This window comes from Rhinopithecus bieti, unplaced genomic scaffold (genome assembly GCF_001698545.2).
Source record: "Rhinopithecus bieti isolate Rb0 unplaced genomic scaffold, ASM169854v2 scaffold_65, whole genome shotgun sequence".
NCBI classification, from domain to species: Eukaryota; Metazoa; Chordata; class Mammalia; order Primates; family Cercopithecidae; genus Rhinopithecus; species Rhinopithecus bieti.
This window is the reverse complement of record NW_016803344.1, coordinates 4,980,654-5,005,348: the sequence shown is the minus strand read 5'-3', so window position 1 is coordinate 5,005,348 and position 24,695 is coordinate 4,980,654. Positions and strand designations below refer to the sequence as shown.

Below are 24,695 nucleotides of genomic sequence, written 5' to 3'. Positions count from 1 at the left end.
ACATAGTCATTATCTTCAGAGGAAGGATTAACTGAATAAAGTAGCCTACCATTACAAAAGAAAAATCCCGGAAAACCCAGTTTCAGTGACAAAATAGGCCCAGCACAACTCCCTCCTTTATTGACCTCTGAAATTGTCCCCTGACACCAAGGCAGTAATATCACTGGTAAATACCATATGGCCCAAGTCCCAGGGGACACCCTCACAAGTCACAGCCACCACTCAATGTGTAGCTGTTGTTCAGTGACAACTCCACACAGTGAGTGACATCATATGTTCATGTCACCCATCAATGCTCTGGGAGATGACAACCCAAAACTATGTGTTGCTTCAACAAGCAAGTGTTGAGTACCCACCATGTGCCCAGTGCTGGGGTTACAGCAGAAAATGAGACAGTCTTCCTTCATAGGATTTACAGTTTGGTAAGGGCAATGGACGATGAACACGTAGTAAACAAGTAAGTCCAAAGTGTCAAAAGTTTTGTGAAAGAAAAAAAACACATAAGAACCAGGGTTGCCGAGCACGGTGGCTCATGTCTGTAATTCCAGCACTTTGGGAGGCTGAGGCGGGCGGATCACAAGGTCGGGAGTTTGAGACTAGCCTGGCCAATATGGTGAAACCCCATCTTTACCAAAAATACAAAAATCAGCCTGGCGTGGTGACGTGCGCCTGTAGTCCCAGCTCCTCGGGAGGCTGAAGCAGAAGAATCTCTTGAACCTGGGAGGCAGGAGTTGCAGTGAGCTGAGATCACACTACAGCACTCCAACCTGAGCGATAGACTGAGTCTCAAAAAAAAAAAAAGAGCCAGGGTAATGAGCCAGAGTGGACAATGCTACTTCAAATTGGATGTCTCAGAAAGTCTCTCTGATGAGGTGGCATTTGAGCTGAAACCTGAAGGATGAGAAGAAGCCCGTCATGGGAAGAGCCCAGGATGGCGAATACCAGGCAGGGAAACAGCCGGTGCAAAGGCTCTGAGGTAGAAGGGTTCTTGGCCCAAGGAACAGAAGGGAGGGCATTTGGCTGGAGAGCAGTGAGGTGGCAAGTGCTGGAACGTGGGGTCAGAGGGAGAGGCAGGGACCAGATCACAGGACGTCTTCTCTCCCGGGCCTTGGGGAGGAGTTTGGATTCTAAGAATAAGTGGAAGCCGGCTGGGCTCACGCCTGTAATCCCAACACTTTGGAAGGCTGAGGCAGGTGGATCACCTGAGGTCAGGAGTTCGAGACTAGCCTGGCCAACATGGTGTAACCCTGTCTCTACTAAAAATACAAAAATTAGCTGGACATGGTGGCGGGCGCCTGTAATCTACTAAAAACACAAAAAATTAGCCTAGCATGGTGGCGGGTGCCTGTAGTCCCACCTACTCATGAGGCTGAGGCAGGAGAATTGCTTGAACCCTGGGCCGGGGGGGAGGATGCAGTGAGCCCAGATGGCGCCACTGCACTCCAGCCTGAGCAAGGCTGTATCTCAAAACATACATACGTACATGGAAGCCATTGAGGGGCCATGGGACTGACACTCTGAGAAGATCGCTATGGTAAAGGATACCCCAGTCAGATGGGGACCTGCTCCTCCCTGTATCATCACCTGTCGCCCATTCCAGCTCTAAGCAGGGCTACTCCTGCTTCTGGAGCCCTCCTTCCAAGTACATGCCTCCTTCCAAACCCACTAGTGAACCGAACATAGCCCAAGGGAAAATGCCTTCTGATTGGACAAATCGTGTGTGTGTGTGTGTGTGTGTGTGTGTGTGTGTGTTCTTGGGCGGATCCCACTGTGAATGGTTACAGGCTCTCCTTTCTCGTCCAGACAAATCGTGTGCGTGTGTGTGTGTGTGTGTGTGTGTGTGTGTGTCCTTGGGCGGATCCCACTGTGATTGGTTACAGGCTTTCCTTTCTCTTCCAGTCAGACAACTATCTCGATGAGTGCTATTGCCCCATGACACAAGTACGCTCTCTGATTGGCCTTCCATGCATGAGTGACGGCAGAAACAGCTTATAGACGCCACGACTTGGCGGCGCTATCGACGGGCTGTGGGCGCTGCAGCTGGACCCTCGGGTTGTCAGTGCGCTTCCAGTTCCGCACCCCGACCCGGTGCGCCGCCCGCACTATGGCAGCCCCGCCGCAGCTGCGGGCTCTGCTTGTAGCCGTCAACGCACTGCTGCGCAAGCGCCGCTACCACGCTGCGTTGGCCGTGCTTAAGGGCTTCCGGAACGGGGCTGTGTGAGTGGGGCCATCGGGCCGGGCTGGGGCTGAGGGATATACTGGCTGGGGTCGGAGGCGCGAGTTCAAAGTCCGACGCCGCAGTGCTGTGTGCCCTGGAGCAGTCCTCTTTTGTCTCTAAGTCTCGGAGGTCACTATCTGTGCAATGGGAGCTGGATTTTGGGTTGCGCGCCTTCCCAGCCATGAACTGGGCTTCCCACTGCACATTTTCTGGGTCTTCCAACCTTTGCAGCCTGGCCCTCTTGCTTTGATCTCCTCCCATGCCAGCTCCTGTATCCCCTCATTTGGGTTCAGTTCACCTCGCCTCGCGGTGTGCCTTTGAGCCTGACTGGCCTCAACGGCCCTATCTGCACAATGGGGAACTAGGTTCTGGCCTCTAGCTGGCAGGCAGATGCCTCCTGTTTATACTGTCCCCACGAAGCTGCCCATGGACTTGGATCCTGCTTCTCACTCCTCACCTGTAGGACTCCAGCGCCAAGTCCCATTTGGCTAAGGGGGCTCCTGGGACTGACAATGAATGTAAAAGAAGCTGCAACTATCCTGGCATTTTACCTGCGAGAGGAGGTCTTGGGGTCATTGCCCTGGCTGGTGCCTAGAGGGGAGCTCAGCCTCCTTTAAACCAAGTGCGTAACAGCCACCATTTATTTTATTTTATTTTGTTTTTTATTTTATTTTTTTATTTTTTTATTTTATTTATTTTTTTGAGACAGAGTTTCGCTCTGTCGCCCAGGCTGGAGTGCAGTGGCACAATCTCGGCTCACTGCAAGCTCTGCCTCCTGGGTTCACACCATTCTCCTGCCTCAGCCTCTGGAGTAGCTGGGACTACAGGCGCCTGTCCCCACGCCTGGCTAATTTTTTATATTTTTTAGTAGAGACGGTGTTTCACCGTGTTAGCTGGGATGGTCTCGATCTCCCGCCCACCTCGGCCTCCCAAAGTGCTGGGATTATAGGCGTGAGCCACTGCACCCGGCCGCCACCGTTTATTGAGGTCCTATAGTGCCAGAACCTGGGACAAAGCTGAGAACAAACCAGAGAAAGTGGTTTGTGTCCCCCGAAATTGGCATCCTAGTGGCAACGTGGGATGGTGGGGAGAATGTGGATGCCTTGGCTTGAACCCTGGTCCCACCTGCTCTGTGATCTGGAGGAAGTCATTTAGCCTCTCTAAGCCTCAATTTCTGTAAAATGGGCATGGTACTAGTACTTATACTATCAGGATTGAGTCAATATGTGTGAAATGCTTAGCACAGGCTGGCCACGGTGGCTCACACCTGTAATCCTAGCACTTTGGGAGGCCGAGGCAGGCGGATTGTCTGAGGTCAGGAGTTCGAGACCAGCCTGGCCAACATGGCGAAACCCCGTCTCTACCAAAAAATAGCTGGGTGTGGTAGCAATGTGCCTGTAGTCCCAGCTACATGGGAGGCCGAGGGGCAGGAGAACTGTTTGAACCCAGGAAGTGCAGGTTAAGGTGAGCTGAGATTGGGCCACTCTACTCTAGCCTGGGAGACAGAGTGAAACTCCGTCTCAAAAAAAAAAAAAAAAGAGAAAGAAAGTAAGTTTCACGAGGCCATAACTTTATCTATTTCGTTCCTTGGTGTATTACTAGCACCTAGTATTTAGTAGTTTCTCAAAAATTTATTGAATGAATGAATAAGTGTGCAAGATCAGAATTGCCATTGTCCCCATTTTCCAGATGAAAAGGCTGTAGCTCAGAGGTAGACCCATTGCTCTTGGCCACAGCACTTGGTCAGGGTTGGAGCCAGGATTCAAACCCAAGGATGCCTGGCCCCAGTGCCAGGCTCTTGGTTCCCATGGACACTCAAGAGTCAGGTAGAACTGGTTCCCACTGGTTCTGGCCAGATTATATCAGCTATTCCTTAATCATCAGTGACCCTTTTGCCAAGTTGTTTCTTTTTTGAGACAGAGTCTTGCTCTGTTGCCAGGCTGGAGTATAGTGGCATGATCTCGGCTCACTGCAAGCTCCATCTCTCGGGTTCAAGCCATTCTCCTGCCTCAGGCTCCTGAGTAGCTGGGACTACAGGTGCTCGCCACCACGCCTGGCTAACTTTTTGTATTTTTTAGTAGAAACAGGGTTTCACTGTATCAGCCAGGATGGTCTCGATCTCCTGACCTCGTCATCTGCCCGCCTCGGCCTCCCAGAGTGCTGGGATTACAGGCGTGAGCCACCACGCCCGGCCCTTTTTGTTTTTTTTTTTTTTTTTAGACAGGATCTCGCTCTGTCACCCAGGCTGGAGTGCAGTGGTGTGATCTCGCACAGCTCACTGCAACCTCTGCTTCCCGGATTCAAGCAATTCTCCTGCTTCAGCCTCCCAAGTAGCGGGACTACAGGTGCGCACTATCATGCTTGGCTAATATTTTTGTATTTTTAGTAGAGACGGGTTTCACCATGCTGGCCAGGCTGGTCTCGAATTCCTTATTTTGTGACCACCTGCCTGGGCCTATGCTGGGATTACAGGTGTGAGCCACCGCACCCGGCACCCCCACATATCTTTTTAAAAAGTTTTATGTTGAAATAATTTTAGATTTATAATTTCCTCATTTTACACAATTACTGCAGTGCTGCACACACATCTGTACACCTTGCTCTAAAAGTTGTATGTCCAGGCTGGGCGCGGTGGCTCAAGCCTGTAATCCCAGCACTTTGGGAGGCCGAGGTGGGTGGATCACGAGGTCAGGAGATCAAGACCATCCTGGCTAACATGGTGAAACCCCGTCTCTACTAAAATACAAAAAACTAGCCGGGCCTTGTGGCGGGCGCCTGTAGTCCCAGCTACTCGGAGGCTGAGGCGGGAGAATGGCGTGAACCCGGGAGGCGGAGCTTGCAGTGAGCCGAGATCAGGCCACTGCACTCCAGCCTGGGCGACACAGCAAGACTACGTTTCAAAAAAAAAATATATAAGTTGTATGTCCATATCAGTGTGCATAAAGTTGCCTCATTCTTTTTTTTTTTTTTTTTTTTGTGTTGGGAACCTTTTTTTTTTTTTTTTTGAGACGGAGTCTTGCTCTGTCGCCCAGGCTGGAGTGCAGTGGCGTGATCTCGGCTCACTGCAAGCTCCGCCTCCCAGGTTCACGCCATTCTCCTGCCTCAGCCTCCTGAGTAGCTGGGACTACAGGCACCCACCACTGCGCCCGGCTAATTTTTTGTATTTTTAGTAGAGACGGGGTTTCACCATGGTCTCGATCTCCTGCCCTTGTGATCCGCCCACCTCGGCCTCCCAAAGTGCTGGGATTACAGGCGTGAGCCACCGCGCCTGGCCAAGAGATGGAGTCTTGCTCCGTTGCTCAGACTGGAGTGCAATGGCACTATCTCGGCTCACTGCAACCTGCACCTCCCGGGTTCAAGCGATTCTCCTGCCTCAGCCTCCTGAGTAGCTGGGATTACAGGTGTGCACCACCACGTCCAGCTAATTTTTGTATTTTTAGTAGAGATGGGGTTTCGGTATGTTGGCGAGACTGGTCTTGAACTCCTGACCTCAAGTGATCCACCCGCCCTGACCTCCCAAAGTGCTGGGATTACAGGCGTGAGCGACCACGCTGGGGCTTTTTTTTTTTTTTTAATTTAAAGATGGGATCTTGCTCTGTCACCCAGGCTGGAGTGCAGTGGTGTGATCATAGCTCACTGTAGCCTTGAACTCTTGGGCTCCAGGAATCCTCACACCTCAGCCTCCCAAGTAGCTAAGACTATAGGTGCACAACACCAGCTAATTTTTCATACATTTTATAAAGATGGAGTATCACTACGTTGCCCAGGCTGGTCTCAAGCTCCCGGCTTAAGCGATCTACCCACCTTAGCCTCCTAAAGTGCTGGGATTACAGACGTGAGTCACTGCACCTGGCCAAATTTTTTATTTTTTGTAGAGATGGAGTCTCACCATGTTGCCCAGGCTGGTGTTGAACTCCTAGCCTTAAGCAGTCCTCCTTCCTTGGCCTCCCAGAGTGCTAGGATTACAGGCATGAGCCACTGCACCCAACCTTGGACACAGATTTGATTCTAGTCTTTTGTTTTTTCAAACAAGCCTGCAGTGAACATTCATGTATATTTGGGGAGACAATAGTATGTGGCTCATGACCATTGTCTCAAGGGGGCTGTCCAGGATTTTTAGACCTTGTAGCCTGGTAAGACCGGGGTCAGTACCTGGAGAACTTAGTCAGGGATAGGGGTAGGGGTGAAAGTGTCCAATAAAGAATAAAAAAAGAAGAGATACTAATATTGACTGAGCTAGGAACTTCTACATGTGCGTAAATGCCAAAAGCCATTCTGTAAAATGGAGAACACCTTTTGTTGATGGGAAAAGGGAGGTTCAGAGAGGTTAACTGATTTATCCAAGTTCACACAGCAAAACATGGCAGGGCTTTGACATCAAATACCACTGTCTTTCTACTATTCATTTGAGTATAGTTAAAACAATGAAAGTAAACATGGTCACATCATTCCTAGATCCCTAAATGAGGAGGAGAAAGGAGGGGTGGGGGAAGAGGTTTGAATCTTGAAAAGAGGCAATTATGTAACATTTAAAATATTTAATAATTTTAAAAGCAATGCTTAATCACAGATAATTTTGGAAGTATAGAAAAGTTTAAAAGCAAGCAAAAATAAATTTTATATTCCTCCAGTGCAGTGGGCATTGCTAATAACAGTGGCATATTTCCTTCCAGTTTTTTAAATTTTATTTTTGTTTTTGAGACAGAGTCTTAGTCTGCTGCCCAGGCTGGAGTGCAGTGGCACAATCTCGACTCGCTGCAGCCTCCGCCTCCCGAATTCAAGAGATTCTCCTGCCTCAGCCTCCCGAGTAGCTGGGAATATAGTTGCCTGCCACCATAGCCAGCTAATATTTGTAGTATTTTTAGTAGAGACAGGTTTCACCATGTTGTCCAGGCTAGTCTCAAACTCCTGACCTCAAATGATCTGCCCACTTTGGCCTTACAAAGTGTCAGCCCTTTTATAAATGCATTTTTACATAGTTGAGGTCCTCCTTTGTATAATAGTTAGAAAGAGGTACAGTGTTACCTAACAGCTGCTTTAGGGAATTTGTTAACTTTAAGATGAGCCAAGCTGAAAATAGAACCCTCTAGAAATGACATTGTCATGGGTAAAGGCTGTCCTGGCATCGGTCAGTCAATAGTTATTTATCAAGCACATATTATTTGTCAGGTACCATGTGGGGTGCTAGGGACTATGCAGATGACAAGCCAGACACATTCCCTGTCTTCACAGAGCCCACAGTCTAGCACAGGAAAGAGATCATTATAATAGAATAAATACGGCCGGGCGCGGTGGCTCAAGCCTGTAATCCCAGCACTTTGGGAGGCCGAGACGGGCAGATCACGAGGTCAGGAGATCGAGACCATCCTGGCTAACATGGTGAAACCCCGTCTCTACTAAAAAATACAAAAAACTAGCCGGCCGAAGTGGCGGGCGCCAGTAGTCCCAGCTACTCCGGTGGCTGAGGCAGGAGAATGGACCCCGGGAAGGCGGAGCTTGCAGTGAGCCTGAGATCCAGCCACTGCACTCGCAGCCTGGGCGACAGAGCAAGAACTCCGTCTCAAAAAAAAAAAAAAAAAAATAGAATAAATACTTAATAGCCGAGTCATTAAACTGGGAAGATGAAGTGCTGGAGAGAAGTTTTGGCATCTGTGGCAATGAAAAATTGCGCAAACCTAGGCTGGAGTTTCAGGAGGCCTTTACAGAGGGCCCAGCTGAGACTGGAAGGCTGAGGGAAGGTGACTGGGGAGGAGCACGCCAGGTAGTGGGAACCGCCAGGACAAAGCCAGGAGCAGAGAAGGACTTGATGTGTCAGACGCAGTCCAGGAAGGACAGTGTGGCTGGAGCAGCAGAGGAGGGCTCTGGGGTGAGGGTGGGAGCAGTGAGCAGGGGCCAAGGCTGTAGCACTTTCAAGGCTGCAGGGAGGAGCTTCGAATTTGTTCTGTGAGTAGTGGAAAGATGTTAGAGGATTTTAAGCTGGGAGTGATGTGATGAGATTGATGTTTTTAAAAGATGAGACTGGCTAGGACGGGCAGGGTGGCTCACGCTTGTAATCCCAGCACTTTGGGAGGCTGAGGCGGGCGGATCACCTGACGTCGGGAGTTCGAGACCAGCCTGACCAACAGGGAGAAACCCCATCTCTACTAAAAATGCAAAATTAGCCGGGCATGGTGGCACATGCCTGTAATTCCAGCTACGTGGGAGACTGAGGCAGGAGAATTGCTTGAACCTGGGAGGCGGAGGTTGCAGTGAGCCGAGATCACGCCATTGCACTCCAGGCTGAGCAACAAGAGCAAAACTCCATCTCCAGAAAAAAAAAAAAAAGATGAGACTGGCTCCAGTGAGAATGTCAGGATGGAGCAGAGGGAGCAATTCCACAAAGCCAGTTGAGCAAGGATGGTGGACCTTTTACATGTACCATCTCCTTCCATCAAAATTATAGAGCCGGGCACGGTGGCTCACGCCTGTAATCCCAGCACTTTGGGAGGCCAAGGCGGGCGGATCACCTGAAGTCAGGAGTTCGAGACTAGCCTGAGCAATGTGGAGAAACCTTGTCTCTACTAAAAATACAAAAATTAGCCGGGCATGGTGGCGTGTGCCTGTAATCCCAGCTACTCAGGAGGCTGAGGCAAGATAATTGCCTGAACCAGGGAGGTGGAGGTTACAGTAAGCCAAGATCATACCAGTGCACTCCAGCCTGGGCTACAGAGAGAGACTCTGTCTCAGAAAAGAAAAAAGAAATTACAATGAGCCCTCTGAGTTTTAACATCCCTTTTTAAGGTTGGCGGATCACCTGAGGTCAGGAGTTCCAGACCAGCCTGGGCAACATGGTGAAACCCCATCTCTACTAAAAATACAAAAATTAGCCTAGCATGGTGGCTGGCACCTGTAATCCTAGCTACTCGGGAGGCTGAGGCAAGAGAATTGCTTGAACCCAGGAGGCGGAGGCTACAGTGAGCCAAGATTGCACCACTGTACTCCAGCCTGGGCGACGGAGCGAGACTCCATCTCAAAAAACAAACAAAAAACATCCCTTTTGATGCTGATCATGATGGCACACACCTGTAGTCTCAGCTACTCAGGGAGCTGAGGCTGGAGGATCGCTGGAGCCCAGGAGTTCAGGGCTACAGTGAGCTATGATCGTACCACTGCACACCAGCCTGGGAGACAGGATGAGGCTCTGTTGCTGAATAATTAAAAATAACATCCCTTTTTATGGTGCGGAAACTGAGGCTCAGAGGAGTTAAAGGACACGCCTGAGACCATACTACCAGGAAGTATCAGAGCCAGGATTTGCATCCAGCATGATTTCCCCTCCCAAAGTGGTGTCAGAATTTGGGATGGGGAGAGAGAACAAAGGGTCAAAAGGAGAGCCCAAAAAGAAAGTGCAACACAGTGACGTTATAGTAACTGTTTTCTTCTGTTTCTACAGCTATGGAGCCAAAATCCGGGCCCCTCATGCACTGGTCATGACCTTTCTCTTCCGGAATGGCAGGTACACATCCCTCAAACTGGGAGAGAAGGTAGTCAGCCCTCAGTGCCAGGACAGTCGTAATAGCTTCTTAGCTGGGTCTACCCTGCCCCCCCCATCACGCCTCCTACAGTTCAACTCTTTTTTTCTTTTGTTTTTTTTTGTTGTTGTTGAGATGGAGTCTCTCTCTGTTGCCCAGGCTGGAGTACAGTGGTGATCTTGGTTCACTGCAACCTCCGCCTCTGGGAATCAAGCGATTCTCCTGCTTCAGTCTCCTGAGTAACTGGGACTACAGGGACCCGCCACCAGGCCCAGCTAATTTTTGCATTTTTAGTAGAGATGGGGTTTCACCATATTGGCCAAGCTGGTCTTGAACTCACGACTTCAGGTGATCAGCTGCCTGGGCCTCCCACAGTGCTGGGATTACAGGTGTGAGTCACCGTGCCTGGCCCTAAAGTCCAACTGTGATCCCATTATCCCTGCTTGAAAACTCCCTGTGCCCTCCAAGGAAGCCCAGCTTCCAGGCCTGGCCTTCAGTGCCTTCTGCAGTCTGGCCTCAGCAGACCCCCAGTTGTGTCCACCCTGGGGTGCCTTTGGCACACAGAACTCACTGCCATTCCATGCACGTGCCATGTGTAGCTCCACCTGCACACGTCTGCTCATGCAGCTGTCACGCCAGAAGAGCCTTTGGCTTGCACTCCACCTTTACTTCCCTCCTGGCAATCCAGACCACTTCTCTGAGGATCACTTCCTCCTCAAAGCTCCCTGATCTCTCGTCTCTTGCTCAAGCCTCTTCACCTTCCTCTCATTTCCCGTAGCTCTTCCCTCAAGGCACTTCTCAGAAAACGGGTTGCAGTCCAGTGTTTAATGCATACAGGCTCACGTGGAATGTACAGGAATCATGCACTGCTAGCCTCCAGGCCAACTCCAACTTGCAAGATGTGCTTTTTGTATTTTTATCTTATTTATTTGTTTGTTTTGTTTTGTTGTCCTCCAAGTCATTTTAAAACTGAACTTTCGGCTTGGGTCTGCCGGTGGCTTCTTAAGCCTGTAATCCCAGTCACTTTTGGGAGGCCGAGATCGGTTGCTGTATTTCACGAGGTCATGGAGTCGATGACCATCCGGCTAATTACGGTTGATAACCACGTTTCTCTACTTAAAAATTAATTATAAAAACTAGTCGTGGCGATCGTGGCTGGGCGCCTGTAGTCCCAGGCTACTCGGGAGCTGAGACAGGAGAATGGCGTTAAACCGGGAGGCGGAGCCTTGCAGTGAGCTGAGAGCGGCACTGCACTCAGCCTGGGAGGCAGAGCAGACTCCGTCTCAAAAAAAAAAAAAAAAAAAAAAAAAAAAAAAAAAAACTGAACTCATGTGTATTCAACCAGGTTGTTTATGAGATCTGCTATGTGCCAGACAGCTTGTTCTAGGTACTGGGGATACAGCAGTGAACAAAACAGGCAGTGACTCCTGCTGACATTCTAGCACGGGGTGGCAGAAAATAAACCTAGTAAGGAGAGTTTGTGGTATGTTAGAAGGTGATATGATTATGGAAAAGTGAAATTACAGCAGGGAAAAAGGGAAAGGGCATCAGAAGTGCTGAGGGGACAGGTTGCAGAATTAAATAGGGAAGGCCTCTATGAGAAAGTGACATTGGAGTAAAGACTTGAAGGAGACAGAGTTGTCCAGGTGGATATGAGGGGAAAGAGTGTTCCAGGCCACGGGCATAGCCAGTGCAAAGGCCTTGAGGTAGGATCCTGCCTGATAAGTGTGAAGAGGCTAGAGCAGAGGGACGGAAGGGGAGAGAGGACAGAGAGGCGGGTCACAGCTTGACCTGGGTCAGTCCTCTCCAGCTTTGGGTCATAGAGAGGAATTTGGCTTTTCCTTTAAGTGCAATGGGAAACTGTTGTAAGATTTTGAGCAGGGCTGCACCATTATTTGACTTACGTGTTAACAGCGTGAGGGTTAAGAATTTGCTGCCAGGCTAGGCACAGTGGCTCATGCCTGTAATCCCAACACTTTGGGAGGCCGAGGTGGGTGGTACACTTGAGGTCAGGAGTTCCAGACCAGCCTGGCCAACATGGCAAAACCTTGTCTCTACCAAAAAATACAAAGATTAGGTTGGGCACAGTGGCTCACGCCCATAATCCCAACAGTTTGGAAAGCTGAGGCAGGCAAATCGTGAGGTCAGGAGATCAAGCCCACCCTGGCCAACATGGTGAAACCCTGTCTCTACTAAAAATACAAAAATTAGCTGGGCATGGCAGCACACGCCTGTGGTCCCAGCTACTCAGAAGGCCAACACAGGAGAATTGCTTGAACCTGAGAGGCGGAGGTTGCAGTGAGCCGAGATCACGATACTGCACTCCAGCTTGGGCCACAGAGTGAGACTCCGTCTCAAAATAAATAAACAAACAAACAAAGATTAGTCGTATGTGATGGTGCACACCTGTAGTCCCAGCTACTCGGGAGGCTGAGGCAAGAGAATCGCTCAAACCCAGGAGGAGAGGTTGCAGTAAGCCCAGATCATGCCACTGGACTCCAGCCTGGGCAACAGAGCTAGACTCCATCTCAGAGAAAAAAAAAAATTGCTGCCAGGTTAAGAACAGATTGGTGTGGGGGGAGGGGAGCAGGGCCACCCAAGGGCAGAAGCAGGTTCCCTCCAGGAGGCTGTGGCAGTGATGCAAGTGAGCCAATGTCAGGCTTGGACCTCAGTGGTGCTGGTGCAGGTGAGAAGAGTGGTCAGTCTCTAGACACATTTTGAAGGCAGGGTTAGTGCCAACATTTAAAAACTGGTAGATTCCACATGGAAATCGAGCTTTCCTGCCTTAGGACTGGCAACACTGGGGCCTGTGTTTGCATGGGATGACAGCCAGCTGCTCCCGGCTATCCCCAGCCACCTGGAAGATTTCCCTGTGGACCCTCTCACTCATTCAGGGTCCTCGTCCAGCTTTAAGAGCACCTGAGTTTGCCATTCCTGAATTGGGAGGAGTAGACTCTGTTCTTTCTCTGTGTTGTCCTTCCTGCCCCCTAGTGATTTTTATTTTTTTTTCAATTTTTAGAGACAAGGAATCTGTCACCCAGACTGGAGTGCTGTTGCGCAATCATGGTTCACTGCAGACTCAAGCAAACCTCCTTCCTCAGCCTCCCGAGTAGCGGGAACTACAGGCATGTGCCACCACACCAGGCTAATTTTTTCTTTATTTTTTTTTATAGAGACGAGGTCTCATTATGTTGCCCAGGCTGGTCTGGAACTCCTGGGCTCAAGGAATCTGCCTGTGTTGGCCTCTCAAAGTGCTGGGATGACAGGTGTGAGCTACTGTGTCTGGCCTCCTAGTAATTTTTTATTTATTTATTTATTTATTTTAAGGTAGAGTCTCTCTCTGTCACCCAGGCTGGAATGCAGTGGCGCCTACTCAGCACAGCCTCCCAAAGTGTTGGGGTTATAGGCGTGAGCCACTGCACTGCACCTGACCTCTAGTGATTTTAAGAGATAAAAGAATAGCCTCCTCTATTTAAATGTTCACTTCTCAGGATAAAGACCAAACTCAGCATGGCCCCACTGCCTCTGCCCTGCACCCACCCCACAAACTCTCTGGTTCTCTGCCCATGGCCACTGTGGCTTCTCTCTGCTCCTTTCCTGATACTCTCTGCCCCTCCTGTGGGCCTGGCACGTGCTGAGCCCTCTGCCTGGGATGCAGCTCCCCTCCCCTCTTGACCTCCTTGACTTCTCCTCATCAGGAAGATCCCAGCACCATCTCTTGTCAAGGTCAAAGTTCTTTTTGTGATTATTTATTTCACATTTTCCTCTCCCAGTAGATCATAAGCCCCTGAGGGCGGCGACCAGATCTGTTTCTTCTCAGAATTGTATCCCCAGATCCAGCACATGGCAGACACTCACTCCTTCACTTCTTCACATTTTTACTCACAAAAAACATGTATTAAGCACCTACTATGTGCCAGGCCCTGCAGATGAACAAGCCAGATCCAGACACCACCCTCCTGTAGCTGCTACTGGGGTGGGGGAAGATAATAAATGTCCGTTGGTGACCATAGCTAGGAAGGACAAGAAAATTAGGGTCAGGACAGGATGTGATGGGTATTCTGTTCTGTAGGGTGATCAGGGAAGGTCTCCTTGGGGAAGTGGCACTGAGTCAAGGCCTGAATCAAGGGAGAGAGCATGAAGGGTAGAGGCCGGTGACTGAGCATTACTCTGAGCTCTCCGGCAGGTTGTTAGGCATGCCCAGTGCTCAGTGGGGCTGCTGAGCCTGCACTCATGGCTGGGGCGCCTGTGTTTGTGCAGCCTCCAGGAGAAGCTGTGGGCCATCCTGCAGGCCACGTATATGCACTCCTGGAACCTGGCATGGTTTGTGTTCACCTACAAGGGTCTCCGTGCCCTGCAGTCCCGCATACAAGGCAAGACCTACCCAGCGCACGCATTCCTGGCGGCCTTCCTCGGGGGTATCCTGGTGTTTGGAGAAAACAATAACATCAACAGCCAGGTAAAGATCCTCCCGAGGTAGGGGTGGTGAGGGGGGCCTGGTTCAGCACAGAGGTGGGGGTGACAGAATGGGGAGTGGTTCAGTACAGAGGTGGAGTGACAGAAGGGGGCGTGATTCAGTACAAAGGTAGGGGTGATGGAAGGGGAGTGGTTCAGTACAGAGGTGGGGTGACAGAAGAGGGCGTGGTTCAGTGTAGAGGTGGGGTGGGGAAGAGGGCATGATTCAGTATAGAGGTAGGAGTGGGGGAACTGGCGTGATTCAGTGTAGAGGTGGGAGTAGGGGAAGGGGTGTGGTTCAGTGTAGAGGTGGGAGTGGGGGAAGGGCGTGGTTCAGTGTAGAGGTAGGAGTGGGGGAAGGGATGTGGTTCTGTATAGAGGTAAGAGTGGGGAAAGGGCGTGGTTCTGCATAGAGGTTGGGAGTGGGGGAAGGGATGTGGTTCAGTGTAGCGTTATGAGTGGGGGGAAGGGCGCGGTTCAGTGTAGAGGTTGGAGTGGAGGAAGAGGTGTGGTTCAGTGTAGAGTTATGAGTGGGGAAAGGGCGTGGTACAGTGTAGAGGTAGGCGTGGGAGAAGGGCGTGGTTCTGTATACAGGTAGAGGTAGGGGAAGGGGCGTGGTTCAGTGTAGAGGTAGGGGTGGGGGGATGGGCGTGGTTCTGTATAGAGGTAGGCTTGGGGGAAGGGGCGTGGTTCAGTGTAGAGGTAGGAGTGAGGGAAGAGGTGTGGTTCTATATAGAGGTGGGGGGTAAGGGCGTGGTTGTGGATTAGGGTGGGAGTGGGGGAAAGGGCATGGTTCTGGATAGAGGTGGGAGTGGGGGAAGGGGTGTGGTTCAGTGTAGAGTTATGAGTGGGGGAAGGGGCGTGGTTCTGTGTAGAGGTAGGAGTGGGGTATAGGGCGTGGTTCAGTGTAGTTAGGAGCGGAGAAAGGAGTGTGGTTCAGTGTGGAGGTGGGAGTTGGGGAAGGGGCCTGGTTCCGTGTAGGGGTAGGGGAAGGGGACGTGGTTCAGTATAGAGGTGGTGGGAGAAGGCGTGAGTTCACGTAATACGAGGTGGGTGGGGAAGGGGCGTGGTTTCATATAGAGGTAAGGGGTAGGCAAAGGGGGCCCCATGGTTCGGTGTAGAGATGGGAGTGGGAGGGGGCCCGTGTTCAGTAGAAGTGAGGGTGGTGGGGATGGGCGTGGTTCTGTATAGAGGCTAGGGCTAGGGAGGAGGGCCCTGGTTCTGGTATAGAGGTTGGGGTGAGGGATGAGATGATAAGCTCTGACTCTTTTACATGTCTGCAGGTCTCGCTGACTCACCCAGTCCCTCTGTGGACCTTGGACAGGATCAACCTTCCCTCTCAGTTTTTCCATCTGTAATTTCATGGTTCCAAAAAATCAATGCAGTGTGCTGCTCTCTGGCGGGCAGAGATTGATTTTTAAAACGCTCTGTATGTGACAATGGACGGGAAAAAAATGACCTGAAAGTAAGGTTTTCATAAAAGAACAACTTAATACACTCTTAAAAACTCTCTTATTCTGTGACTTGTCCTTTTTCTGGGTTAAAAGTTCCATTTATTGCTATGAGATGATGATGAATAAGAGACTAAATGCTAGTTGTTTGGGTTTGTTCTGTTTTGCTTTTTATTGAGACAGAGTTTGCTCTGTTGCCCAGGCTGGAGTGCAGTGCGCACGAGTCTAGGCTCATTCCAGCAAACCTCCCACTTCCCAGGTTCAAGCGTTTGTCCTATCTTAGCTCCCAAGTACGCGTTGGGGGACTAACAAGCAGCCTGCCACCATACCAAGGCTAATGTTTTGTATCTTTTCTTCGCTTCAGAAAGGTGAGGTTTCACCATGGGGTCAGAACATTGTCTCACTTCTAGACACTTCACATATATTGGTGCACCTTGGTCTCCGTTGTCGATAAAGGCCACAACAGCAACGAGACAGAGACTACATAACATATATTTATTATTACATTGGGCAACGCTGAAAAGTTGGCCACCTCTCTCTAACTTGGCCTCCCCTCAAATTTCTTAAATATTTTTTAAATTGTAAAAATATTTTTTAGGCGCCGGGCGCGGTGGTCAAGGGCCTGTAATTCCCAGCACTTTGGGAGGCGCGAGACGGGCGGATCACGAGGTCAGGAGTGGCGAGAAGCCATGCCTGGCTACATGGTGAAACCCCGTCTCTACTAAAAAAATAGCAAAAAAACTAGGCCGGGCGAGGTGGCGGGCGGGCCTGTAGTCCCAGCTACTATGGGAGGCCCTGCAGGCAGGGAGAATGGCGTGAACCCGGGAGGCGGAGGGCTTGCAGTGAGCTGAGATCGTGGCCCCGGCACTCCAGGCCTGGGCCCGACAGAGCGAGACCTCCGTCTCAAAAAAAAAAAAAAAAAAAAAAAAAAAAAAAAAAAAAAAAAAAATATTTTTAGGACCAATGGCATGGTGGCTCGTGCCCGGTAATGCCCCATCTCGATTAAAAATGCAGAAAAAAAATAGGCATGGGTGGCACACACCTATATCCTCAGCTGCTTGGGAAATCTGAAGGGCAGGAAGAATCGCTTGAAGCGCAGGGAGGAGAGTTGGGCACGTGCCCCAAGATGGTGCCACTTGGCTCCCAGCTAAGGGTGACAGAGCCAAGACTCTGTCTCAAAAAAAAAAAAAAAAAAAAAAGTTTAACCATTTTTTAGCCGTAATTTTTATTGGCTATCACATATAATCCCAACACTTTGGCATGCTGAGGCGGGAGGACTGCTTGAGGGCAGGAGTTTGAGACAGCTGGGGCAACAGAGCAAGACCCCATCTCTAAAGTTTTATTTTATTATTATTATTATTTTTTAACTACATCCAAAGTAAGCTGAAGAAAAGAAGCAATAAAAATTAGTGCAGAAAACGGGCTGGCGCTGTGGCTTACACCTGTAATCCCAGCACTTTGGAAGGCTGAGGTGGGCGGATTATCTGAGGTCAGGAGTTCAGGACCATCCTGGCCAACACGGTGAAACCCTATCTCTACTAAAAATACAAAAATTAGCTGGGCGTAGTGGACAACACCTGTAATCCCAGCTACTCTGGAGGCTGAGGCAGTAGAATCGCTTGAACCTAGGAGGCAGAGGTTGCAGTGAGCCGAGATCCAGTAAGCCCACTCCAGCCTGGGCGATAGGGCCAGATTCCATCTCAGAAAAAAAAATAAAAAATTTAGTGCAGAAATCAATGAAATTGGAAACACGAAATCAATAGAGAAAAGGAACTAAACCAAAAGTTGATTCTTTGAAGAGATAAAATAAACCCTTAGCCAGGCTCACTAAGAAAAAAAGAGAAATGAAACATTAATATCAAAAACAAAAGAGGGACATCACTACTGATCACCAGTAATTCCCATCATTCCCTCTTTGCAGATCAACATGTACCTGTTGTCACGTGTCCTGTTTGCCCTGGGCCGCCTGGCTGTAGAGAAGGGCTACATCCCTGAACCCAGGTGGGACCCGTTCCCGCTGCTCACCGCAGTGGTGTGGGGGCTGGTGCTGTGGCTCTTTGAGTATCACCGATCCACCCTGCAGCCCTCGCTGCAGTCCTCCATGACCTACCTCTATGAGGACAGCAATGTATGGCATGGCATCTCAGACTTCCTCATCTATAACAAGAGCCGCCCCTCCAATTAATGCAGCCCTGAGGTATCTGGCTGTGGCTCAAGATGTGGCTCCATGCAGACCCTCCCAAAGGATCCTGCCTTCTCAAGATCATGGAGCTCAGACTCCAACTGGTGTCATCCCAGGTTCCATTTGCCAAAGTAAAAACACTGATTTTCAAATCCTAGTGGGTACCTTTGTATGGTGGCACGAGTGGCCGAATCAGGCTGAGGAATCTAGGGCTTGGTTCCAGCTGTGCAGCTGACTTTTGTGAGACTGGGGCCAGCCACACCACCCTCTAGGCCTCAGGGGTCATGGAGCTCAGAGGAGGGCCCTGAGGTCTCTTTCTGGTGGGAATGTTCATTCTTCAACTGTTCTTATATCACAGAGGGCTCCTTGCTGGTGGGCAGTGGGTTGTAAATACTTTTTAAAAAACACTTAAGTTCCTTATCTCAGATGTTGTTCTATTGGAGAAGTTCTAGAGTCCCACTGTCCAATAGAAACACATGAGCCATATATATAATTAAAATGTTTCTAGTAGCCACATTACAAAAAAGTAGAAGGCTGGCCACTGTGGCTCACTCCTGTAATCCCAGAACTTTGGGAGGCCGAGGCGGGTGGATCACTTGAACTCAGGAGCTTGAGACCAGTGTGGGCAACATGGTGAAACCCAGTTTTTACAAAAAATACAAAAAATACAAAAAAATTAGCCGGGTTCCATCACCTGTGGTTCCAGCTGAGGTGGGAGGATCACTTGAGCCTGTGAGGTCAAGGCTACAGTGAGCAAAGATCACACCACTGCACTCCAGCCTGGGCGACAGTGAGACCATGTCTCACCAAAAAAAAAAAAAAAAAAAGTGAGACTAATCTTAACTATATACTTTAACACGAATTTCTAGAAGCTATTTAAACATATAATTAACATAATTAGATATTTTATACTCTTTTTTGTATTAAGTATTCAAAGTTGGGTGTATGTTTTGCCACCCACATTTTCAGGGCCTAGTTAGCCACATGTGGCTAGTGGCTGCTATGACGGGCAACACAGATATAGAACACTTGTATCCTCACAGAAGATTCTAGTGGACAGTGCAGATCTAGAGGTAGAGGACATGGGTTTGAGTCCCCACTCCCCCACTGTGTAACCTTGGGGAAGGTTCTGGACCTCTCAGAGCCTCAATTTATCATAAAATGAGGATAATCATAATGCCCTGGTCTTCACTGGACTTGTGCAACTACCACTGCTCCACTACTTCTAATTACTTTCATTTAGTGCATTCATACTCCCACTTGGGTGTTTTCCATTATTATTATTATTATTATATTAAGTAGTGACGGGGTCTCGCTCTGTCACCAGGGCTGGTCTCGACCTCCTAGCCTCAAGCAATTTTCCTCCCTCAGCCTCCCAAAGTGCTATGATTACAGGCATGAGCCACTGCCCCTAGCCTGCACATATTTTTTCTTTTTTTTTTTGAGACAGAGTCTCGCTCTGTCTCCCAGGCTGGAGTGCAGTGGCCAGATCTCAGCTCACTGCAAGCTCCGCCTCTTGGGTTCACACCATTCTCCTGCCTCAGCCTCCCGAGTAGCTGGGACTACAGGCGCCCGCCACCTCGCCCGGCTAGTGTTTTTGTATTTTTTAGTAGAGACGAGGTTTCACCGCGTTAGCCAGGATGGTCTCGATCTCCTGACCTCATGATCCGCCCATCTCGGCCTCCCAAAGTGCTGGGATTACAGGCTTGAGCCACCGCGCCCGGCCGCCTGCACATATTTTTAAACCATACAGTGGCCTTGTAAATATATGTTTCGGTCCCCATTTTACAGATGTAGAAACTGAGGGTCAGGCCGGGTGTGGTGACCCATGCCTGTAATCCCAGCACTTTGGGAGGCTGAAGCAGGCAGATCACCTGAGGTCAGGAGTTCTTGACCAGCCTGGCCAACATGGTGAAACCCCATCTCTACTAAAAATACAAAAATTAGTCAGGCATGGTGGCACGTCCCTGTAATCCCAGCTACTTGGGAGGCTGAGGCAGGAGAATTGCTTGAACCTGGGAGGCAGAGGCTGCAGTGAGCCGAGATCACGCCACTGCACTCCAGCTTGGGGCACAGAGCGAGACTGTGTCAGAAAAGAAAAGAAAGGAAAGGAAAGGAAAAAGGAAAAAAAACTGAGAATCAGAAAGGGGAGTAACTTGCCCAAGGTAATACAACTAGTGTAACAGCCAAATCAAGATTTGAACTCAGAATCTGATTTCAAAGCCCATGTTTTTTTCAGTGCCTTGTTTCAAATTTAGAAACCTAAGCCATGCTATGCAAGCTCATTATAGGATATGGGCCAGAAAGGGGTACAAATTCAGATGCCCACAGGGGCCTACAATGACATAGTGCTATGCAATGGGGAGTGATGGGAACATGGGGGAACTGGAGACTTGTGTGCCAGTCTGATTTTCTCTTTCTCTTTTTTTTTTGAGACTGAGTCTCGTTCTGTCACCCAGGCTGGAGTTCAGTGGCGTGATCTCGGCTTACTCCAAGCTCTGCCTCCCATGTTTACCTACACCGTTCTCCCGCCTCAGCCTCCTGAGTAGCTGGGACTACAGGTGCCTGCCACCACGCCGGCTAATTTTTTGTATTTTTAGTAGAGACGGGGTTTTACCGTGTTAGCCAGGATGGTCTTGATCTCCTGATCTCATGATCCACCTGCCTCGGCCTCCCAAAGTGCTGGGATTACAGGCTTGAGCCATCGTGCCTGGCCAAGTCTGATTTTTTCAAAACCACGATCCTGGACCAGGCACAGTGGCTCACACCTGTAATCCCAGCACTTTGGGAGGCTGAGGCCGGAGGATCACCTGAGGTCAGGAGTTGGAGACCAGCCTGGCCAATGTGGTGAAACCCCATCTCTACTAAAAATACAAAAATTAGCTGGACATGGTGGCTGGCACCTGTAATCCCAGCTACTCGGGAGGCTGAGGTGGGAGAATCTCTTGGACCTGGGAGGCTGCTGTGAGCCGAGATCATGCCATTGCTCTTCAGCCTGGGTGACAGAGTAAGACTCTGTCTTGATTAAAAAAAAACAAAAAACAAAAAACAAAAAACCACACAATCCTGGACAAATCAAACAAGTCTCCAGGAAAATTTGGTCCGTGGGCTACCAATTTGAGACCACTGGTCTGGGTAGATATAATTTTATTAATATACTTACTCCATCAGTCTCCTTCTATATTTCAGAAGTTACTAGTAGAAATGTACACGGGAATCACTGGAGACCTCATTAAAATGCAGCTTCTGATTCAGTGAGCTGGGGTGGGGCCTGAGAGTCTGTATTTCTCCCAGGCTGCCAGTGATGCTGGTCTGAGTAACAAGGGGGTGGGGAATGATATGGAGCCATCCATTGTTATCCCATCTGACAAATGAGTCACAGAGCCCTAAGGTAATTGAGGTGGGATCAGTCTGATTCTGTAAGCTGTGCTTTCAGCCACAACATTTATTGCAAACTTGGAGTAGGTGATTTTGAAGCTCCTTTAACTTGCTGTAGAGGTTGAATGAGCTCTAGAGCAAGGGGTCTGCAACCCTGGTACTGGTCCATGGCCTCTTCTGAACCAGGCCACACAGCAGGAGTTGAAAGGTGGGCGAGCCAGCGAAGCTTCATCTATTTACAGCCACTCCCCACTGCTCACATTACCACCTGAATTCTGCCTTCTGTCAGATCAGTGGTGGCATTAGATGCTCATAGGAGCACAAACCCTATTGTGAACTGCACATGCGAGGGATCTAGGTTGTGCGCTCCTTATGAGAATCTAATGCCTGATGATCTGTCACTGTCTCCCGTCACCACTGTCTGGGACCATCTAGTTGCTGGAAAACAAACTCAGGGCTCCCACTGATTCTACATTATGGTGAATTGTATAATTATTTCATTATCTATTACAAGGTAATAATAATAGAAATAAAGTCCACAGTAAATGCAATGCACTTGAATCATCTTGAAACCGTGTCCCCTCCCCACCGGTCCATGGAAAAATTGTCTTCCCCAAAACTGGTCTCTGGTGTCAGAACGGTTGGGGACTGCTGCTCTAGGGGTTGGGGAGGGCAGAGGGCTTGGGCCATCACCAAGCAGGTTTTATAGCAGATGGTGGGGGTGCCCTGCCTATAGCCCCTCTAACTGACCACTCTCGTGCATACCAGCCAGCTTTGCCAGTGGTTACTCCTCTGTCTTTTTGCCTGAGGACTCTAGCTTGTCACTGGTGCCTCCTTTGCCAGCCTTTGGCAGGCCTGGAGGACTGGGGAATGAACACATCCCTGGAGCAACCCTCAACCAATGACTGATAAGTACCCCCACTCCCGCAGCCCTCAGCCCTCGGGTGGGATAACTCAGAAGCATGTGCTCCACACTGACTCCCAGCCAAGCAGGGCTGAGCCTCAAACACCCTCCCCGTCTCCCTTCCTCGTACCCCTACCAGTGCTTCCTGGGACCACTTCCCATATGAACCACTTGCACTCAAATCCTTATCTTAGAGTCTGCTACTGGGGGAACCCAAACTAAAATTGGCCTCTGTACAGTAGGTTGAGAGGCTGTATAGCATGGTGGTCAGGGACATCGGCTTTGGAGCCAGAGTGCCTAGGCCCAAGCCCTGGCTCCAGTTTCCTTGGGCAAGTGACTGAGCCATTCTGTGCCTCTGTTTCCTCATTGATAAAGTAGGCGTTGTAGCACACACCTCATCGAGTGGTCTGGAGGGTTAAAGACTATGACACAGTTAAAGTGAGTCCTCAATAAATGCTGTTATTTCTAATAGAGCATCCAAATGTAGAGGAAGGGTGCCCCTGAGGACTGAGCACACCCTGCTTTTGGCCCGTTCTGCCCCCAGCTGAAGGTGAAACCTTGGCCACCTGCCCTCCTGAAGTCCCCCCACTGCTGCTGGGGGTTGGCCAGCTCCGCCACCGACTGTCTCTGCTCTCTAAGAATAGGTTTCCCTCACAGATGGCATCTCTCTGGATGCTGCTAGAGCATCTGGTGCCTCCAACTGCACACTCCAGGGAGGAAGGCGGTGTGGTCTGCGCTGGGGAACAGGGCTTTGGCTTCCAGCAGATCTGAGAGGAGTCCCATTTGGCTCCTTCCTAGCTGCGCTCCATTCTCTAAGACCTGTAAAACAGGGATGGCCAGAGGGCTCTTGTCGCACAGTAAGCACTATGCTTCCTAAACTCTAGTTCCTGAAATAGAATGGTTTAACCTCTACTTACTAAACATCGGCTACAATCCTGTTAATTCTTTTGACGTGTAAGACTATATATATATATATATATATATATATTTTGAAACAAGAGTCTCATACTGTCGCCCAGGCTGAAGTGCAGTGGCATGATCTCGGCTCACTGCAAGTTTCTCCTCCCAGGTTCACGCCATTCTCCTGCCTCAGCCTCCCGAGTAGCTGGGACCACAGACACCTGCCACCGTGCCTGGCTAATTTTTTGTATTTTTTTTAGTAGAGATGGAGTTTCACCATGTTAGCCAGGATGGTCTCAATCTCCTGACCTCGTGATCTGTCCGCCTTGGCCTCCCAAAGTGCTGGGATTACAGGTGTGAGCCACCATGCCCAACCTAAAAAATATATTTTTAAATCAATACTACACATAGTACAAAATTCAAAGTTACAAAAAGTCTATAGCCAGGCATAGTGGCTCATGCTATAATCCTAACACTTTGGGAGCCTGAAGCAGGCTTATTGCTAGAGCCCAGGAGTTCAAGACCAGCCTGGGCAACATAGGGAGACCGTGTCTCTATAAAAATTACAATTAGCCTGGTGTGGTGGCATGCACATATAGTCCCAGCTACTGGGGAGGCTGAGGTGGGAGGATCACCTGAACCCAGGAAGTTGAGGCTGCAGTGAGCTGTGATCATGCCACTGCACTCCAGTCTGGGTGACAGAGTGAGACCCTTTCCCCGCCCCCTGCAAAAAAAGGGGCCGGGCATGGTGGCTCTCACCTGTAATCCCAGCACTTTGGGAGGCCGAGGCAGGTGGATCACTTTAGGTCAGGAGTTCAAGACCAGCCTGGCCAACATGGTGAAACCCTGTCTCTACTAAAAATACAAAGATGAGCTGGGTATTGTGGCACGCGCCTGTAATCCCAGCTACTTGGGAGGCTGAGGCGGGAGGATCGCTTGAACCCAGGAGGTGGAGGTTGCAGTGAGCCGAGACCACACCCCTGCACTCTAGCCTGGGTGACAGAGCAAGACTGTCTCAAAAAAAGAATAAAAAGTATAACAGGGAAAAGTCAGGTTCCTTCCTACACCCGTGCTGCATTCCCAGGCCCTTCCTTTGCTGTGGCACGCACTGTTAGCACTTTCTCATACAGCCTTCCTGGAATATTCTATGCACAGCCACGTATTTTTGTCTTAAACTTACGTTGCAATGTCGTCTCAACTCTTTGGCATTTCTTCCTTGTCCTCTGTGTGTCTGGTTTCTCTTTGATCAAGAATCCGATATAAAAGTGAGTACTTTCTTTGAGCCTGTGTCCCCTTACACCCCGACAACTTCCCCTCCCAGATATCTTGGGCAGATCCTTGCCGTGATCAGTGTGAAGATGATGGTCCCAGGTGTCCTGAGCCTTACAGTAGATGACACCAAGCATTCAGGCCCACAGAACTCCAAGTAAAAGGGGAAGGACAAAACTCAAGTTAATTTGGGCCTCTTCTGCTGCTCTGCTCCCAAATTAGCGATGCTAAGTGAACCCATGTGAGCGCGGTGACTCACAGGCCCAGACGCCAAGAAGCTGCCTTGTTTGATGCTCGCCACTGCAGTCTTCCACACTGAGGTTCCAGAAGGGATTCTGATGACAGTGTTTCCTTCCACATTGTTCACTTTTACCTTCCCATGAGTGTATTTGGGGTGTATGAGAATCAGACTTTGAACGTGGCTCTC

At 49.8% G+C, this 24,695-nt stretch overlaps 1 protein-coding gene across 1 annotated transcript; it reads left to right on the top strand.

The window, feature by feature from the left end:
- Nucleotides 1-1,985: 1,985 nt before the first annotated feature.
- Nucleotides 1,986-18,628, top strand: PXMP4 (peroxisomal membrane protein 4). The gene is made up of 4 exons (XM_017878460.1): nt 1,986-2,217; nt 9,651-9,713; nt 13,990-14,188; nt 17,557-18,628. The coding sequence occupies exons 1-4, from the start codon at nt 2,105-2,107 to the stop codon at nt 17,818-17,820; spliced, it is 639 nt and encodes a 212-aa protein (XP_017733949.1). The 5' UTR covers nt 1,986-2,104; the 3' UTR covers nt 17,821-18,628.
- Nucleotides 18,629-24,695: the final 6,067 nt, after the last annotated feature.

Excerpts from the sequence above, each read along its gene's own strand:
- PXMP4 (XM_017878460.1), top strand. The coding sequence starts at position 2,105 with ATGGCAGCCCCGCCGCAGCTGCGGGCTCTGCTTGTAGCCGTCAACGCA. Across the intron at positions 2,218-9,650 it reads GGCTTCCGGAACGGGGCTGT|CTATGGAGCCAAAATCCGGG; the intron begins GTGAGTGGGGCC and ends CTGTTTCTACAG. Across the intron at positions 14,189-17,556 it reads ACAATAACATCAACAGCCAG|ATCAACATGTACCTGTTGTC; the intron begins GTAAAGATCCTC and ends CCCTCTTTGCAG.